Source organism: Sphaeramia orbicularis, chromosome 18 (genome assembly GCF_902148855.1).
Source record: "Sphaeramia orbicularis chromosome 18, fSphaOr1.1, whole genome shotgun sequence".
NCBI lineage: Eukaryota > Metazoa > Chordata > Actinopteri > Kurtiformes > Apogonidae > Sphaeramia > Sphaeramia orbicularis.
In genome coordinates, this window is record NC_043974.1 from 40,373,411 (window position 1) to 40,394,060 (window position 20,650).

A 20,650-nucleotide genomic window follows, 5' to 3' on the forward strand; every position below is an offset into this window, starting at 1 on the left:
AAATTATGTCTGGAATCAACAGCAATTTGTCGACTTTTTTCTTCGCCTAATGTCTCCCCAGACATTTTGAAAAACAGTCCCACCCTGCCGAGATGATCAAAGAAGCAGGGATCCATCTTGACACAACACCCTCTCATCTCGCCTCTAAAGGCAGCTCCCATTGAATGGACAGATTAAAAAACATTGCTGCCATGTTGGATACAGACCAGCACTCACACTCCATAATTATTAGCCTGATGATTGCACATGAGTGTTTTTGGATGTTGCATCTGGCTCGGGCGGATGATGGAAGTTGTTGTATATATCCAGCCGCATTTTCCTGGCTATCAAAAATTGCATTCTGAGAAAGCTCTACTCCTCTCATCAAGAGTCATAATTTACTTGTCAAAGCAGGAGTCCTCTCAGCATGTGGGAGGCTCCCTGGGGTTATAATTGCGAGACAGTTTGGTTCTCCTGAAATGCCTCCAGTCAAGAAGGAGCACAAGGCCTATGAGTCGGGCTTTTTGTGTAGTCTTCTTTTTAAAAAGTAGCCATTTACACAGAAAATTGTAAAACATGATTAAAAGAATATTTGACTAGCTTCACTCGACTTTCACCATCAACTCCTTGTCAGCTTTCAACACTGATTACTGCCGAGGTCTGAGAGCCGGCTCTACTCTGACACAAGGTCCCCATCTGGTGGACGGAGTCAAGAAGTTGTTCTTTACAGTCGATTGCGGTGCAGGTCATCCAAGGTTCCTATGCGCAATTTGTTTTGTTTTGGTTTTTTCGCTTCTGAAAAAATAACATTCAAGTAAGATGTTTTTATTTATAGAAATTCACATCTGAACCCTGTGACTATTTTCGGTCAATTCCACATACATTAAAAGATAGTGACAGTGACAGTGACAGTTCCAGTGAGGACGGTGAGTCAACAATCTGAGGTCCAAAGTGGTCTACAGGGTCTGTAAGGTCCACCTCTGCATGGACAGTGAGTGGACCTGCTTTGTTAGGTACCATGAAGTAATGGGACTAATGTAAGGAATGATGTTCAAAGGGATCATGTGGATGTGGACAGGGGTCTGGACCAGCACTGATGTGGGTCTAATGTTATGAAAGTGATGTTCTAATATTCTAAAATACATGTTCCTTTCATATTACGTGTATTTTTTATATTTACTTGGCCACATACAGGTAAGGAACTAAATATAGTAACTTCATTGTCCTTGATTTTCTACATAATAATAAAAAATACATAATACATACATAATAAAAAATTTTCACAGAAGTAATAAAGTCTTGTGATGTCCTCCAGTAACACACTAAGGTTGAAATTTTGAATTTCGGAGTATTTCTATAAGTGAACTATAACAGGTTAAAATGCACTTTTACATTTCACATCCAAGTTTTTCCATATTTTTTTATATTGCTCAGCAATTTTTAATATTGCTGAGCAAAAATTATTGTATGCTGGGCATACTTACAGGTGTTTTATCCTATTATTTTACCTTACTTTTGCTGTACATATTACATATTTCATATATCTTTTATTCTTTATTTTTTTTAACCACTTCTTACCTTGTGTCTCCAATGTTGGTTGTCTGTTAGGATGAGTCAGTGTGTTTTTACTGCTGTTGTAACCAAATGATTTCCTGCAAAGGATCAATAAAGTATCTATCTATCTATCTATCTATCTATCTATCTATCTATCTATCTATCTATCTATCTATCTATCTATCTATCTATCTATCTATCTATCTATCTATCTATCTATCTATCTATCTATCTATCTATCTATCTATCGTGTCATGTCTTGTCGTCCAGCTGTATGTATGTAGGCTCACTACATAGACAAAGAAATGCCTGTATGTGTCCTGTGTTTTTTATTTTTTTTATCCATCCTGAGCTTATTCTTCAAGTTCGTATCACATGTTACACATCGTATGATTCAGAGAAATCTCCCCTTTCTTTCTTTCTTTAACAGTGTAAAGTCACCAAAAAACAGCTTGTGTGATCATACCATAATTGAAAAAAATTAAATAAAATGGCCACTGAAAGAATATAGTTTTTATGGAGTAACTCAATAATTAAACACTCACAGTCTTAACATTTACCAGCAGAACAATAATACATGTGAAATTAAGAAAAATATTTTTAAAACCTGTTATCTGTTATGTTATATATGATTTCGTTAAACTTTGGCCAGATTGTGATATCTGTGTAAATTTACTCTCCTAACACTGCTGATTAATTTTTCATCATTGGCTTTAACCTGAAAACAAAATGACTTTAGGTAATTATGCTTTAAGGCTAACAATTTGCTTTGTCATGTTTAATTTCTTCTTTTTTTTATCTGCACCTCACTATGAAATAAACAGCAAATCCCACTCCACTCACTGTAGTCGTACAATGTCTATGTCAACATACAGTTAGAAATAATTATTGAACCACTGTCACAAAAATAGTGAAAAGTAAACATTTGTCATAACTGTGTTATCAGGGTTTTTGGTGTGTGCAAGTGAACAAAATTAATAAATAAAATGTTACAGTTTTAGGAATTAAATAAGCTGTATACTATGGATGACAAAAAAAAATTGCAGTTAACATAAATGTTGCTTGTACATGTTGAGAAATAACAAGGAAACAATATTCCAAGAACAGATTATCAAAAAGTTACGTTGAAGGGAGTTTATAGGTGGTCTCATAATTATCTCTGAAGCTGTATACACATGTCGTGTCATGTTACAACCATATTTATTTATTTATTTATTTAACCTTTATTTTTCCGGGTAGGTCAATTGAGAACCACACTGGACCAGTCAAACTTTTTTTTTTCCCGTTTATTTCATTCACGGATGTGCATTTCATCAGCAGACATTCAATAATCATCAGGTGAACAAACAGTTACACACCCAAATCTTATATTTCCTGCTCCTTTCTAAATAATAATAACCTTAATGGTTAGCTATACACAGCTAGCTATAAAGTCAGACAAACCAAACAAAATACATCCAAAGATAATACAAAATGAATACAAAACCAAGTGCAAAACTACATATCCAGGAAGTACAAAGCAAACAAAACATAGGTAAATATATAGCTGGTGAAATGATGCAAAACAATTACAATACCAGACCAAAATAAGTAAATAAATATGTCACAAGATGCAAAAACGAATACGAAGCAAAATGTAAAAACTTATAACTGTTCACATAATCTTGTTGTTCTGTCTTTATACACTTTTTTTGAGATGGAATATATTTTTTACAGTCCTTCAGCTCATTATAAAGAGAATTCCAGAGTTTAACACCCACCACTGATAAACACATCTGCTTCAAAGTTGTCTGTGCACACTGGTAACAGGAAACACACTGAAGTAAATAGAGCAACTTTAGTTTTTTTCTGGATTAAATAGACATGTTTGCTCAGTCAGTTTCAACAAGTTGTTATTGTATTATTATGTATATGCGATAAGAGAGTTGTTGGTGTTGTCTGTGCTTATTGATCGGCAAGATTATGGTTATAGGATGTCAGTTTTGTCACACAATTTACTTGATGTTATATCAAGGTTCAAGGTAACTTTATTTGTCCCCGTGGGTAGATTTGTTTTGCAGCAAACTATCGCTTACTGTATATAAAACTTGAGAAGATAGCATTGACGCTATGCTAGTCCTTAGGAGGTTAAGGCTGCTATATCATCTATTTTCTCGAATAATCCTTCAATTACAGAGTTGTTTTTGTCTCTGGTCAGTACATGGTACCTGCCTCCACATCTATCCACCAGCTTCATGAGTTCCCTGTTCCTCAGAATGTGTTGCTCTGCGCTCACGCCTAAAGTTTCTCCCCATGTGAACACAACCATGGAGCGCTTCCAGATCGCTTCCCCCAGTAAACTCATGTGCTCCTCCACCGCTCTTCTGTACTTGTGCGTGCACGTCAAAAAGGCAGGTATGATCAGGAGGACAACATGAGGCCTGGCCTTGCACCGGGACATGCCTTCCAGAATGTTTTGTCTCGCCGGATTAGTCGCATCCGGTCCGTGTCGCCACTTCAGTCCGAGTGGTTCTATGACAGTAACGAGTCGCCCGGCTATCTGACCCTTCCAAGGCCTGAGGGTGGATGCTTCTCTGCCCAGGATGCTGACTCCTGCTGGTGACCGGGACGACCACGACTCCCCCAGCATCAACACCGTCAAGGCCTCTTTGTTGTTTGATCTTCGGTGACCCTGAGTCAGAGGTACCACCTTGGTATTCCCGATAACCCTTGCACTGTCTTGTTCTTGCTCGTCAATTTCCTGCTGCGTTTCTACACTATCTCCAACCTCTTCCTTTTCTTTGGTCACGTCAATCTCTTCTAGTGTTTCAAAGTGACAGTTATTGCTTTGTGATGCTGACGAGGCTGTTTCCATCCTCTGATCCTCCCATTCCTCTGTGGTGGTCCCTCCATCTGACTCTTTTTCCTTTCCCCTCTTGCCCTTTACATCCACTGCACTGATCTCTCGGTACATTAAATACCTCTCATCGGTCTCGTCTTGTCCGTTTTCCAAATCTCTCGGTCGCTTCGGTTCTCTTTTACAGACTTCCGCCTCTCGTTCTTGAAGATTCTGCTCCCACTTGTTGAGTTTTTGAAATGACATTTTTAAATTCTTCTCTTTTCGGGAGAGTTCCTCCTTCAGCAGAGCCAAATCTCGGCCCATTTCATCCAACTGTTGAGTCGTCGAACTCACGTGCTCGTTTTGGACGTGCAGTTTGGACGTCCAGTCGAGCAGCTCTTGTTCTTGGCTTCTTAAGTGGTACTCTCGATCTTTTAACTCTTTGCCATGGTCTTGTAAACCTTTGACTTTCTTCTGAAGGTCTTGACCGTGAGAGCTTAACTCCTTCTGTTTGCCTTCTAGAGCTTGAAGCAACTTATCTAGCGTCCTTTCCTTTTGCTCGATAGCTCTCACTCTCACTTTAAATTCCTCTCGATCGTCATCTTTTTCCTCTTGCTCCTTTTGTTTTACCTGTAGACTCAACTCCCATTGTCTCAACTCGTCCTCTTTACTTTGAAGTCTTTTCATTTTTTCCTCAAATTGTTGCGCTGTTGCATCGATTTCATGTCTTTTTCTGCTCATTTCGGCTTCATTTCCACTCAGAATCTTCTCCTTCTCTTCTACCTCTCGTTCCCTTTCCAACAAACCTCTTCTAATTGGGTCGTCTTGGCTGTTCGCCTCCAGTAACTGTTCATTTTGACTCCCAACTTCACTTTCCTCCTTCATGTTTTTTCCTAGTTCATCATTTGTCCTGACCTCTTGATCTTTGTCTTTATGAATTTGGTTGATTTCAGACTCTTTGCTTTTGAGTCGCTCTTTGTACTCGTCTTTTTCTACTCGTTGCGCTTCACACTCTTCTCTTAATCTATCACATTTTATTTGGAGATTTTCAGTCTCTTTCCTCATCTTCTCATTTTGCTCCTGCAGTTCCTCCAGCTTCCTCTGACTTTCCTCGTACTTCTCTGCGACATCTGACAAACTTCGCTGATGTTTTTCCTCCAGATGTTTTAATGTGCTTTCTTTCTCCTTTACAACTAACTCTACTTCTTCACTTCTACTCTCATACTCCTGAATCATGCTTGTCATCTCTCTTTCCATCTTTTCCAACAACTCTTTCAGCTCCGTTTTGGTTTTCTCAGTTGTTAGCCTCATTTTGACGATCTCTTGCTCCTTTTCGGCGTCTCTCTGCCTCAGTAGGTCCAGCTCGTTGACTTTCTTCTGCAGTTTTTCAATCATTTCTGCCTCACTTTTCCTCTCCTGCTCCTGTTTTTCCATGATCATTTTATTGCTTTCTTTTAACTCTTCAATATCTCGTAAATAGTTCTCAGTCGCTTTCGTCACCTCAGCGATCTCGGCTTCTCTTAGCATCACAAGTCTCTGCGCTTCCGCTACCTCTTTTGTTTTATTTTCTATTATTTTCATCAGCCTGTTCACCTCATCTTGATCTTTCTCATCCTTCTTTCTTTGAGCTTCTGTCCACCTTTTCTCCCTGGCATCAGCCTGCTGTTTCACACTTTCGATCTCACCTTCCTTCTCTGTCACTTTTCTTTCTATTTCGTGTAAAAGCTGTACTTTCATCTCCTCCATTTCCCTTTCTCTATCCCTCCAGCTGTTTCTGTTGATTTAATATTGTCTCACCGATCTCTTTGTTCTTCCTTCGCAGGATTTCATCAACATCCTTTATACGCTGCTTAAGCTGTTCGATTGTTTGGTCTTTTTCTTCTAGCTTTTGTTCGATCTGTTTCTTGTAATTTAAATGGTCTTTCTCTCTCTCTTTCTCTGTCTGTCGGAGCTTTTGCTGTATTTCTTCAAAAGAGTCTTTCAGAATACCCGCCTCTCCTTCCTTTTCTTTTACTTGCTCTTCAATGTCTTTTATGGACTTCAGATGAACCATTTCTTTTTCTTCCTTTTGCTGCAGTTTTTCTCTCAGTTCTTTTACCGACATTCTAATTTCCTCTATCTGTTTTTCCTTCTCCGACAGTCTTTGTTCCATATCTTTGTTGTGATTCAAGACGTACTTTTCTTTTTCTCTTTCATACTCTTGGGTTTTTGCTTTCATTTCCTTCACATGTTGACTTTTTAACTCATCTATCTGCCTATCTCTGTCCTGCATTTGTTGTGAAATAGTTTTTTCATGACTTTTGATCAACATCTCCTTCTCTTTTTCATTTTCAAGCATTTTTGCCTCATACTTTTCTTCCAGCTCTCTTATTTCTCTATTACTTTCCTGTAAGTGCTTCTGAGCTTCTTTTGTTAAATGTTGTTTGAGCTTTTCCAACTCATTCTGTTTCTCTGCCTCTAAATCGTTTATTCTGTAACCACACTCTCGCTCTACTCTTTCCACCTTATCATTCACTTTTCTATCCATTTCCTCCTGGTGTTCAGCTCTCATCAATATTTCAATTTCAGTTATTTTTCTTTCCATATTTTCTTGATGCTGTTGTTTCAACACAGCAACCTCTTTTTCTTTCTCGTGCATCTTTTCAGTTATGTCCCTCTTGTGATTTTCAAAGATTATTTCCTTCTCCTTTTCATATTCTTGCATTTTCTCTTGCGTTTGGACAAGATGCATTTCTTCCAATTCTGCTAAATCTCTCTGTTTTGCAAACATTTGTTCCTCGGTTTCTTTTGCAAACTTTTCTTTGAGTTCTTTGATCTCATTCATTTTTTCTGTCTGTAAATCCCAAATTTCACTCTCATGTTGTTGTTTTAATTTCTCCATATCTTCTGCCTTTTCTTTCAACTTCTCCTCAAACTCTTCTTGGTATTTTTCCTTCATTACCTCCATCATTCTTTTTGTTTCGCTAACATTTTTGGACAATTCCTCCTGATGCTGTACTTTAATCTTCTCTATCTCTTTTTCTTTCTCATGCATCTTTTCAGTTATGTCCCTCTTGTGATTTTCAAAAATAATTTCCTTCTCCTTTTCATATTCTTGCATTTTTTCTTGCATTTGGACAAGATGCATTTTTTCCAATTCCGCTGAATCTCTGTTTTTTGCAAACACTTGTTCCTTGGTTTCTTTTGCAAACTTTTCTTTGAGTTCTTTGATCTCATTCATTTTTTCTGTCTGTAAATCCCTCATTTCTCTCTCATGTTGTTGTTTTAATTTCTCCATATCTTCAGCCTTTTCTTTCAAATTTTCCTCAAACTCTTCTTGGTATTTTTCCTTCAATACTTCCATCATCCTTTTTGTTTCGCTAACATTTTTGGACATTTCCTCCTGATGCTGTACTTTAATCTTTTCTATCTCTTTTTCTTTCTCGTGCATCTTTTCAGCTATGTCCCTCTTGTGATTTTCAAAAATAATGTCTTTCTCCTTTTCATTTTCTTGCATTTGGACAAGATGCATTTGTTCCAATTCTGCTAAATCTCTGTTTTTTGCAAACATTTGTTCCTCGATTTCTTTAGCAAGCTTCTCTTTAAGCTCCTTGATTTCATTCATTTTTTCTGTCTGAACATCCCTTATTTCACTCTCATGTTGTTGTTGTAATTTCTCCATACCTTCTGCCTTTTCTTTCAACTTTTCCTCAAACTCTTCTTGGTATTTTTCCTTCAATGCCTCCATCATTCGTTTTGTTTCACAAACATTTTTGGACATTTCCTCCTGATGCTGTACTTTAATCTTCTCTATCTCTTTTTCTTTCTCGTGCATCTTTTCAGTTATGTCCCTCTTGTGATTTTCAAAAATTATTTCCTTCTCCTTTTCATTTTCTTGCATTTTCTCTTGCATTTGGACAAGATGCATTTGTTCTAATTCTGCTAAATCTCTCTTTTTCGCAAACATTTGTTCCTCGGTTTCTTTAGCAAACTTTTCTTTGAGCTCTTTGATCTCAGTCATTTTTTCTGTCAGTACATCCCTCATTTCTCTCTCATGCTGTTGTTTTAATTTCTCCATATCTTCTGCCTTTTCTTTCAACTTTTCCTCCAACTCTTTGATTTTTCCTTTCATTGCCTCTGTCATTCTTTTTGTATCCTCCTGATGCTGTAACTTAATCCCTTCTATCTCTTTTTCTTTCTCGTGCATCTTTTCAACTAAGTCCCTTTTGTGATTTTCAAAAATAATTTCTTTCTCCTTTTCATTTTCTTGCATTTTCTCTTGCATTTGGACAAGATGCATTTGCTCCAATTCTGCTAAATCTCTCTTTTTTGCAAACATCTGTTCCTCGGTTTCTTTTGCAAACTTTTCTTTCAGTTCTTTGATCTCATTCATTTTTTCTTTCTGTACATCCCTCATTTCACTCTCGTGTTGTTCTGCCTTTTCTTTCAACTTTGCCTCAAACTCTTCTTGGTATTTTACTTTCATTGCCTCTGTCATTCTTTTTGTATCCTCCTGATGCTGTACTTTAATCCCCTCTATCTCTTTTTCTTTCTCTTGTATCACTTTCTGATGCTGAAATGTCATCTCTTCCATTTTCCTCTCCATATCTTTTTCATAATGTTTGACACCTTCCAGTGTTATCTGCTTTTCTTCACAGTCTTTCTTTCTCACTTCTTCCCATTCTTTGTCTTTTTCAAGCAGTTTGATCTCCAGCTCTCGTCTCATCTGTTCTTCCATCTCCCTGATTTTTTCTCGGGCTTTTTCCTCACAGACTCGTTTAGCCTCGTCCATTTCTGCTTTTAAACAATCATCTCTCTGCCTCCACTCTGATTTCTCCTTCCTCTCCAGCTCTATATTTTCTTCTAATTTGTGTACCACCCTCTCCCACTCTTGCTGTTTCTCTTTAATAGCATGCTCCCTCTGCTTCCTCTCGTGTTCTTTTTCGACAACAGCGCGTTCGAGTTCAAGCAACTTCATTTGCTGCTCATCGATTCTTTCTTTCAACTCATCAATTTCCCTCTCTTTGAGCTCTGAATTAAGCGTCGCCTCATCCTGTTCTCGTCTGCTTTGGTGTAACGCTGTGAGAATTCGCTCATATTCTACATTTAGGTCTTGAATTTCTCTTTCTTTATCCTCTGTCAGTAGTCGCATCCTTTCTTCTAGCTCACCGATGTTCCTGTCCGAGCTCCTCCGGTCCTCATCTTCATCATCCTCTCTTTGAACATCAGCCTTCCCGGGCGACTTTACTTTTTTCCGCCGGTCAAAGAACCACCTGAAGTTCTTCATCTCTCTCTCCCTCATATTCTTTAACTCCGCCTCTTGGTGGAGCATCTTGTCTTGCATGTCCTTGAGTCTCTGGTTGAACTTTTCATTCCTTTGCTGACTCAAGTCTTTAACCTCCTCAACCAAACCAGAGAAAGCTTCACTCCGATTTGTCGCCGCCATCTCTTCCACCTTCTCCAGGAGCTCCATCACCCTTGTGCTGCCGGCACTTCCTTGTGGTCCATCTCCGCTGCTGATGACATGGTACCTCCCTTGCACATGTCCAGAAGCCACTGCAGATCCCTGCCACCGCTCTGGATGTGCTGCTTGATGTCGACACCCTCTCGAAGCTGATCGCCGTGGGTGAATAATAGGATGGTGTGTCTCCAAACGCCTTCGCCCAGAAGCTCCAGGTGTTCCCTCACATGTCCAGCCCTCACAAGTGTGTCCACTCTCAGAGTCAGCAGCAGAGCGTGTGGACCTGGAGGACACAAAGCCACGCTAGCCACGATCTCCCTTTTGACTCTGTCCAGCGTGGTCCCTGCTATTCCTCCCTCCCAACCCGGCGTATCCACCACCGTCACCTGCCGCGTGGCCACCGCCGCCTGTTGACGGACGCACTCCTCTGTCACCACGCCTGTCTGGAAGAAGTCCACTTTACCAAGGATGGTATTCCCAGCAGAACTCTTTCCTGTTTCACGCTCCCCAAGAAGGATCAGTCTGACCTCAGGCAGACGGCGAGGCTTCTTGGAGAAGGACTGATGTGCAAGTTCTGAGACCTGGAGACTGTCACCTGGAAGGGAAAAAGAAGGATCTTCACCAGGGGTCTGCAACCTTTATTATCAAAAGAGCCATTTTGCCCCCTCTTCCACCAAAAAAATAGTCTGGAGCCACAAAACATAATAGAGCTTATAAACTTCTAAAAGTTTTAATCTTTTTTTTACATTTTACCTGTTACAACCACTGAATACAACTAGAAAAGCACTCGGAGAGCGCAGACATCCGCCAAGACAGACCCCCCCGATCACCACCAAAATTTAATTATTTGTTCCTTGTGCCAGTATCAACATTTCCTGAAAATTTCATGAAAATCCATCCATAACTTTTTGAGTTATCTTGCTAACAAACAAACAAACACGCAAACACACAACGCAAAGTGATCACAATACCTCCTGGTGGAGGTAACAAACAGAAGTGTAGTGTGGAATGGATTCAGGAGTATAATTACTCTAAAAGCACACAGTAAAAGTAGTTCATAGTGTATGTGCTAATAGTATATGAAGTACTAATACCAAATATACCAAATTCATGAGGTGCTTACTGGAAAAATGGATTTTATTCATCATTGAATTTAGTCTTAAAGCCTATTTCAGATGAAAAAACAAACACTTTTGGAGTTTGGAAGGGAATCTGTTGTAGGATTACTCCAAAAGTACACAGTACTCATACTCATACAGTCGCTCTATGAAAAGTATTGCTATTTATGGAGACAATTCTCTTCAAAACTCAACACTTCCTTCGCAGTTCCCAGTTGTACTGCTCCATATTCTCTGTCTGGGTTCACATCCTCAAGCTCCCGGAAAACAGACAGAGTTACGTGAGTAGTATACAAAGGATGGACAGAACCCTCTGTCCGTCTGCGTCTTTAACGTAGAGCATAAACGAGCCCTTACTTTAGTGTTCCGGAAGGCACATTCACTCCATGCAGCTCATCTACCATAATTGTCGAATGAGTAGCGCACAAGAAAAACGCGAATGGCTGGTTTGACCATGCAGAGGAGAATGGCGGCTGGCTTGACCGCAGTAAAGGGAGGAGCCACTACAAGGAGGATGAAGAGACGCATGTGGCTCCAGAGCCGCAGGTTGCCGACCCCTGATCTTAACCCATAAAGACTCGAGGCTACTTTTGCGGCTGTTCCCAAATGATTGTTTCTCTCTATTTAACCTTCCTTGAGTTATTGATCACCATTTATTATAATATTATCCTCTGTACTTTGCAGTTTTTTTCCCAGTGAAAATCAGATATTTTCATATTTTAACTTACTTATCATGTAGATCAGGGGTCACCAACCCTGGTCCTCGACATCTACTATCCTGAATGTTTTAGATGTTTCCCTCTTCCGACACACCTGATTCAAATGATAAGCCTATCTTCAAGCTCTGCAGAAGCCTGATAACACCAGTCAGGTGTGCTGGAAGAGGGAAAGATCTAAAACATGCAGGATAGTAGATCTGGAGGATCAGGGTTGGTGACCCCTGATGTAGATGATCATAAAACCTCAGAGTAAAGTTGAGGCTTATTATGTCAAAAACAGAGAAAACTGAAGAAAAAGTGACTTTTTCAGCAAATATATCAATAACTGAACATAAAAACAAGCATCTACATTCTCTGTCATTGATCCAACTCCATGGGTTTTACTGGTGAATCAATGTTGTAGAAGATGACGGTGTTTCCATGGTAACTACAGAGCCTCTGAACGTCCAAATGGGTCATGAAAAGACGACAAACTTTCTTTTACACTATTGATAGGATTAGTGGATCAACAGGTATTAAACATTTCATATCAGTAGATGGTTTAATCATCAGTGGATGTTTGGGTTTTTATGAGTTAATGTTTTTTTGTCTAAAGTTGGTGAAATAGACAGCAACAGCATTTAGGCATCGAATCCATCTTCTCAGAAACAACATTTTGTGATGTTAAAAACTAACTTTTCACCTATTTCCCTCTTGAAATGTGGTCAGAAAGTGCTGGGATATTCTGTTTAGTCACTGCACTGCTGGAGTTTGTTCATTCTTCCATATTTGCTACAAAACAGTTGAGTACGTTGAGGTTCAGACTAAAAACAGATGTCAAGCCTACATGACAGAACAGAATGACCTGTAATACAACTCTACACAGAAAAATAAAAAAAGAAAGTTAGGTATGTACGTATATTTATTTTCTATTGTTCATGGGTGAAGTATTTGCCTTTTGGTCAGAAGAACTGAATATGATCGAGTTGTGTATTTGTGTCTTTCCTCTTCTTTTTCTTTTTGCTGCCTTGTAATGTTTAAAAGTTTACTGTTCTATAAGTGCCAGCAACCTCGTCTGTAATTTAGACCAAGGCCTGAACTGAAAGTGAAATAACTGAGGATTGAGACCAAAACACTGAGGTTTTTTTTCTTTTTTAGTAAAAAAAGAAAAAAGCAATATGCTACTAATACAGGTATGTGGTCTTAAACTACACCTTAATAAAAAAGTATTTTACTGTATTCCCTATAGAACCTATAAAGCGTCTGACTGTGCTCAGTGCTGTAGTGGTCCCTGGAGACGTGGGTATGCTCTCAATTTTTGCCCTTTTTTTTTTAAGTAGTCCAGAAAAACACCATTTTAGAAACAGTGACTTGTCAGACTACACTATTTAATTTACCCAGAAATTCATCTGTATTATTTACTCACTATTATAAAATTATCATGATTTGATCAGGAGCAGAGCTAAATTAGCAATATTTTCCTCAGCATGACCCGCCCTACTCTGCCTCTGATTGGCTCATCAGTGCTCATGCCTTAAGTTAACCAATCTAATCAGTGAAGGTACCAAGTACAAGGCAATTAGAGGCAGAGTAGGGCGGGTCATGGCTTCACCATTCTCAGGGAAAACATGGGCAATTTGGCTCAGATACGACTGACTGGTGCACATCAGGAGGGGGGTTTAGAAGTGGGTATACGTCAGAGGTGATTTCTCACAGACTGAAAGGGAAGCTCAGCTTTCCCTAAAATTACTCAAATTAAATGGTTAAATATGTTCGGTTGTGTTGACATTTCATTGACTACAAATGTGTTAGAACACGTTCATCTCACAGACAAGTTTGTTCAGAATCAGCTTTATCACAAACCAACAGACTCGATGTTGTTCACTTCTCCTCCATTCCCGTGTCTCTGTTTTCTCATTCGATCTCTGCTCAGTGCATTTGTCCGTAGACGCTCAGCGTCCATGCACTTCAATGGGACTGAGTGGAACAGTTTTTTTCATTGCCTCAAAACTGGACGGTAATTGGATAAATGCCACGATGTTGTCCCGCCCCCAGACGCTCGGCGTCTCTGGGGGTGAATGGAGCTGTGGGCGGAGCTCGGCCGGGCTGGATGCTGAGCTTCCACGTGCTGATTGGAGGATCAGTCGAAAGGCTGAATCCCATTTGACTTGACAGCTATTTTGAGATATATTCCTTTACTTGACACAGTTCAGTTTAATACTGTCGCGCATTCTGGGTGTGAAATCGAGAGAGAAACCACTACGAAATTACTCATTCATTTCTTGCACTGTAAATAAAACACACTCATTGTACTTCCTTTTTTCAATTTAACATAATTTCAGCGTTTTCTTGTTTCAGTTCCATAATGTAATCATTTCTTGTTCGAGTTTAATATTGTTTTGTAGATAGTTAAATCAATTGAACTGTCGGCCAGGTCAGAGTGAACTAACTATCAAGTCCCTGGAAAAGACGCCTACTGTGTACGATAAGATCACTGACCATTCTCTTAAAAAGGAACAGAGGGCCGAATTTATGTTTAAAAGACTTGACAATTTTTTTGATGTAAGCCGACAATGAGCTTCCCCTCTCTGAAAGACGAGCAGCTGCCACTGGTATAACCAATGCTGACTGAAAAATAAGTGGGTATACTCCACATACCGCCGTCTACCCTGGACTACACCACTGAGTGTGCATGTGTTTGAAAGGACTCAACATGTCTGAAGAACTTACTCATGACAGATGCTTTGATGATCACTCTCTGGGTCTGGGCCTCCATCTGCCTCTGTTTTTTCCTCCTCTCCCTGGCTCTCCTCTTGGCATCTGCTTCCAGTCCCAACAGAACCATACTGTCCATCTCTAGATGTTTACTCCTCTCCTCCTTCCCCTCCACCATCACTTCCAACTTCCTGATTAGCTCTTTGACTTGTGTCCCATCTCCTCTGCTCCTGTTATCCACTACATGGTATCTGTAGCCACACTTCTGCAGGAGCGTCTGGAGTCCTGGACCTGTGGTCTGGATTCGCTGCTCCATGGACCCCAGCCCCAGTTCATCTCCTCTGGTAAAAAGCACCATGATGTGATCCCAGACCCCTTTTCCCAGAGGTTCCAGATGTTCCTCTATCTCTCTGATGTAGTCTTTGGTGACTGAAGCGCAAGAGCGTACCACCAGCAGCACAGCGTGGGGTCCGGGGGGACACAGCGACACACTTCGTAACGTCTCTCTCTTCACCCAGGTGGGGGTGCTGTTGAGTGGGTAGTACCACTCCCACCCTGGGGTATCCACCACAGTAACTTTTCTCCCGTCCACATCTGCTCGTCTTTTCACACACTCCTCTGTGGGCTTCCCACTCTCAAATCCCCCCACATTGCCCAAAATGGTATTTCCTGCTGCACTCTTCCCTGCACCTTTTCTGCCCAGTAGGACCAGTCTAATTTCTGGAAGGACAGGAGGGATGGTGTTGGATAGAAGAGGGGGTTGGAACTCCATGGCCTCCTGCAGACTCTCATCTGTGAAGACGGGCAGAAGGACTTCTTCAGTACAGCGCACCGCAAAACCTGAGGGTACAAAACACACAAATGACACATTTATCCATCAAAAACAATTATATATTTATATATATATATATATATATATATATATATATATATATATATATATATATATATATATATATATGTGTGTGTGTGTGTGTGTACAGGGTGGGGAAGCAAAATTTACAATATTTTGAGGCAGGGATTGAAAGACAGTGTATGACCAATTAGTTTATTGAAAGTCATGAGAATTTATTTGCCACAAGAAAATGTACATAATAGAAAATGTTTTTATTCTGTGTCCTCCTTCTTTCTCAATAACTGCCTTCACACGTTTCCTGAAACTTGTGCAAGTGTTCCTCAAATATTCGGGTGACAACTTCTCCCATTCTTCTTTAATAGTATCTTCCAGACTTTCTCGTAATAGTTTTGCTCATAGTCATTCTCTTCTTTCCATCATAAACAGTCTTTATGGACACTCCAACTATTTTTGAAATCTCCTTTGGTGTGACGAGTGCATTCAGCAAATCACACACTCTTTGATGTTTGCTTTCCTGATTACTCATATGGGCAAAAGTTTCTGAAAAGGTATGGATAATAGTGTTAGGTATGATTATGACATCAATATATGTTTGGTTTCAAAACAATTGACGTAGTGCCTGCTGAGAAAAAAAACAACTAAATGTTCGGTGTAAATTTGGCTTCCCCACCCTGTATATATATATGTCAGGGTAGAGACTGCGATCTGGTAGGATCGGCGATTCTACCAGTAGAGACTCCGATCGTAATCTCTACTGGTAGAAACTCCGATCCTGCCACTAGAAACTCCGATCGGGTTAGGGTTAGGGCTCAGGTTAGGGTTAGGGTTAGGGCTAGGGTCAGAGACTCTGATCGGAGTTTCTACTGGTAGAATTGCCGATCCTACCAGATCGCAGTCTCTACCCTGACGTGTATATATATATATATATATATATATATATATATATATATATATATCTGTATGTATATATATATATATATATCTGTATGTATAATTTTTATTTATTTATTTATTTATTTATTTTAAACAGCTTTATTTATCATTTTTCCATAACAATTACATCATCAACCCTCCAGTATCCCATCCAGCAAGGCCCTTACTAAGCACCAAGTGTGCCTTTTTTGCACACTTGTGGAATAATGTCCAAAAAATGTTCATACAGTTTGTTTTTAATTCTTTTACACTTTTTTCTATTTCATCAACTTGAGCCATAAATAAAAATACCAAATACTCAATAATTCTCACATTTTTTAACCCTTTAAATACTGTCTTTGTAATGTAAACAAACCATTTTTTTGGATGCAAAAAACACAAAAAAAATTTTTTTTTCAATACATTACATAAAAATTGGATCACATATTATTTGATCTGCCTTGGCGGAGGTCTGTGCTCTCCGTGTGCTTTTCTAGTTTTCTAAATCAGTCCATCTGCTTTTTGACACCTGGGTTGAACTTCAAAAAGCAGTTACACGGTCAAAAGTCAGTAAAAACACAGTCAACAAGTAAAAGAAAATCACCACAACACTGGAAACAACAGTAAAAACAAAAAACCACAAGGAAAATGTTGTAAAAAAAAAAAAAAAAAGCTTAAATTGTCTGTTTTTATAGTGAGTCGGTCTTATCCACTGCTCTGTGTTTTGCCCCCTATTCCACAGGCAGTGGGGGGTGCACTGAGCATGCTCAGATGTCTATGGAAACGATAAGGTTTACTCTATCAGCACGATTTGACATTTTTCTTATTGAGCAAATGGTTGAATTTTTATGAATATTTTAAATCAATCAAACATTCAGAACGCTCACCACAGACACGTCAGGGGTTAAAGGGTTAAACTGCACCCGTTACCTGTTTATTCTGTGGTATTACCTTTAGTTTATCTTTCCTTTGGCAAGTTACAGTACTGCATTGCAGGAATATAGTTAATCTAAGATCTTTTAAATTAAAAGGCCATCACTTTATTTTATTTCACTAAACATTTGTCAAATTTAAAGTGACCTAAACCTTTGACCTTTGAATACTACTCAGTTTTTAGTCCAAGCCAAAGGGAAACGACCCAAACTTCAAGGTGAAACCAGTGTGAAAGTATCTTGAAGCCTGATTCCACTGGTGCTACTAGATGTGTCCCCAAAAACCAGCCTGACTCCAATAGACTTAAAATTATCTTCTCTCTAAAAACCTTTTCCAGGAGTCATTCTCATCTCTTTCATTTTATTTGACCTTTACAATATATGTTGTGGTGAGTCCTCTTTTAATAAGAATTTAGGCCAAATAGAAGGCTTAGGAATATAGAATAAAACATATATTTACATGTCTCCACAGCATATCTCTGTTAGGATATGTGTCAGCCCACTGGTCCCCTTTGTCTTTAAAATGCAGGATCTATGGATCAACTTCACAGACTGATGCTAAATTTGGCATAAATATTCACAATAAATAAATAAATAAATAAGCAGTATCAGAATCATCAGAATCAGAATACTTAATTAACCCTTTCCTGCATAGTGGACAGTTATTCTCCAGCTGCTCTCTTGTATATTCATGGGTTTTGTTGTTTTAGTTCCATATCAGCCAACACAGTGGACACTTATGCACCATCCCATACACTGCAGTTCATATCATTACTGTAACGTTGCTGTTCTTGATAAACCTGATCTGCACGAGGGTCAAAACACAATAATGTCCCGTCAGAGAGCGAACTTTAATTGATTGCCATTCCAACGTTTATTTCAATATAAAGTAGCTTCTTGTTTTAGGTAACCCCTTATGGTCCAACTAAAGCAAAAATTAATTTAAAAGTAAAACTGTGGGTCATTTAGCAACACTAACTGTCCTGTCAGAGAGATTTCTAATGCCATGTTTTGACCCACTAACATGTTTGAGTGTAAATCAACTGTTAATTGTTATTAGACTGTAATCAACAGTTTGGGGTTTTTTTGCAGATTATCTCCATGAAGTGAGTAATAACTAGTATTAAAGTATGTTAAAATGTGAGAAAACATCAGATTAGCAGTTTTTATCATTTCATAGTTTTCACACAGTATATTGTTTTGCTTCTAAAATAAAATCTATGGTGTCCAGCTGAGTGGACATTTTTGTAACTCCATGAAAGATAGATTACAAAAATTTCAATTGCATTGTTTTTTCGTTCGTGCCTGAAGAGGAATAAAAACACTCAGGGAAAAAAAAAAATCTTGATTAAGGTTCTCATGATTCATGCATGAAAGGGTTAATCCCAGGTGGAAATTATTGGGCGTTAGAGTCGCTTCATTCAAGTTTGATAAAGTAGCAGGAAGAAATGATGAATACAACAGAAAAACACAACTTATCTCATGACTCTTTACATATAGAGCTGATTGAAACCAGAAACATATATATAAATATGTACATATAAAGCTCTAAATATACAAACACAGTATAGATAGATAGATAGATAGATAGATAGATAGATAGATAGATAGATAGATAGATAGATAGATAGATAGATAGATAGATAGATAGATAGATAGATAGATAGATAGATAGATAGATAGATAGATAATTTTGTTCGCGGATGATACAAGCTTTCTTTGTTCAGGTGATGATTTAAAAACATTAGTACAGAAAATAGAAAAAAAGATGGTTCAACTCAAAAAATTGTTTGATATAAACAAATTATCTGTGAACTGGAATAAACCTAAGTTTATGGTGTTCACAAATAGATAAAAGGAAGAACATGTTTCATTGTCTATTAATGGGGTTACGATCGAGAAGGTTTCAGAAATTTGTTTTTTGGGTGTAATAGTGGATGACAAGCTAACATGGAAGTCCCATATTGCTTATGTTTAAAAAAAGGTGTCTAAAAATATTTCTGTATTGAGTAAAGCAAAATATGTGTTGGATTATAAAGCAATGAGAATTTTGTATTGTTCACTTATTCTGCCGTATTTGAGTTATTGTATTGAAGTATGGGGCAACACATATATGAGTAACACAGAACCATTGTTTTTATTACACAAAAGAGCAAAAAGAATCATGCATAATGTTAATTTCAGGGAACATACAAATGAGTTGTTTATTAAATCAGGATTGTTTAAGTTTAAAGAGTTGGTTGAATTTTGGACATTGCTGATTGTGTTTAGAGCAAGAAACGGACTTTTACCTGCAAGCTTGCAGAGATTATTTGTTTTAGTATCACAGGATGAAGAACATAGAAGGAGGTTTAATTTTAAACAGCAAAGGGTGCGGACTAATGTGAAGAAAATGTGTATTTCTGTTGTGGGTGTCAGGATGTGGAATTCTTTGGCAGTGGAAGAGAAGAGCTGTACAAATATTTTTCAGTTTAAGAGTTTGTATAGAGAAAGAATAGAAAAGCTTTATAAAAGCATGTAATGATATAATTCAATTTATGGATGTTGGATATATTTTATTTGCATTGACCATCAGGTAAACTGTTTACTGTAATAATTGTAATGGCAACATATCTGATGTGAGCAAATGTTTCAAGAAAGGGGCAGGTATTAAAAGTTTTCTTCATCCTGCTCCTTTCCAATCATTTAGATTGGAATGAATGAATAAAAATGAAATAAAAATGAAATGAAAAATAGATATAGATATAGAGAGATAGTCCCAATATTTGTAGTTTAAGTCCTTAAATACACAATAAATGGCAAAAAATACATATTTAGCTGCTTGAATTTCTATGAAAATATAAATGCATGTTACCTAACTACTGCAACATTAAGTTAAACTACTGCTCAGTATGACACTGACTATTAACATCAGTAAAAGTAAATAATTTGCTTCAACACAAGCTTCAGGATCAGTGTTTTGCATGTTTCGCTCACTAAACTAAACATATAAGAGTGGTAGCAGACTCACCACCATCCGTGCTGGAGTCCAGAGTGCAGTTTTTATCTGCCGCCTCCATCACCTTTCTGTCCACTGCCTTCCTCTGTGTTGGTCTCTTCCTCTTTTTTGTTCCTGTTTGTCCTTCACAGTCTTTCGTCAGTGTTATTGCAAAATGAACTTCAAAACCTGGTGGTTCATTGATCCGAACAGAAGTTTTGTATTTCGGCACGACGCAAAACCTGCACAAAGACGTTAGAAGACATGTCACGTGAGCTACCTGTGGTTTAGCAAGAGTTCTGTTTCAAAATGGCAGGAAGTTAAGACATGGCACGATATGCTTTTGTAACACAGCTGAGCGTGTGCAAGCTTTAAAACACTCAAGTACACTAGTTTAAGCTGCACACACACATGCTGTTACAAAGATGTATTAATTTGTGCACGTGTCGTACATATGCAGAACACGTGTTTACGTTTTGAGACACAAATGCAGGCATCCTGATGACTGCTGCAGAGCTGTGTACCATCAAACACTGCCCTGTGGTTAATGTTTCCGACAAGCACAAGCACAAAGATGCACAGTTAAAATGGCCCAGAACAGTTTCCTGTCTTACATCATTCATTTAAAGGCAACATGAGTAACTGAGTAAA

At 38.4% G+C, this 20,650-nt stretch overlaps 1 protein-coding gene across 1 annotated transcript; it reads right to left on the reverse strand.

Annotated features, from left to right (window-relative positions):
• Positions 1–3,199: 3,199 nt before the first annotated feature.
• On the reverse strand, positions 3,200–20,260 carry LOC115438756 (trichohyalin-like). The gene is given in 6 exon segments (XM_030162550.1): positions 3,200–6,113; positions 6,115–7,847; positions 8,604–9,868; positions 9,871–10,386; positions 14,338–15,162; positions 20,033–20,260. Coding segments are annotated over 6 exon segments (6,849 nt in total). The 5' UTR covers positions 20,082–20,260; the 3' UTR covers positions 3,200–3,652.
• Between the last annotated feature and the right edge of the window lie 390 nt (positions 20,261–20,650).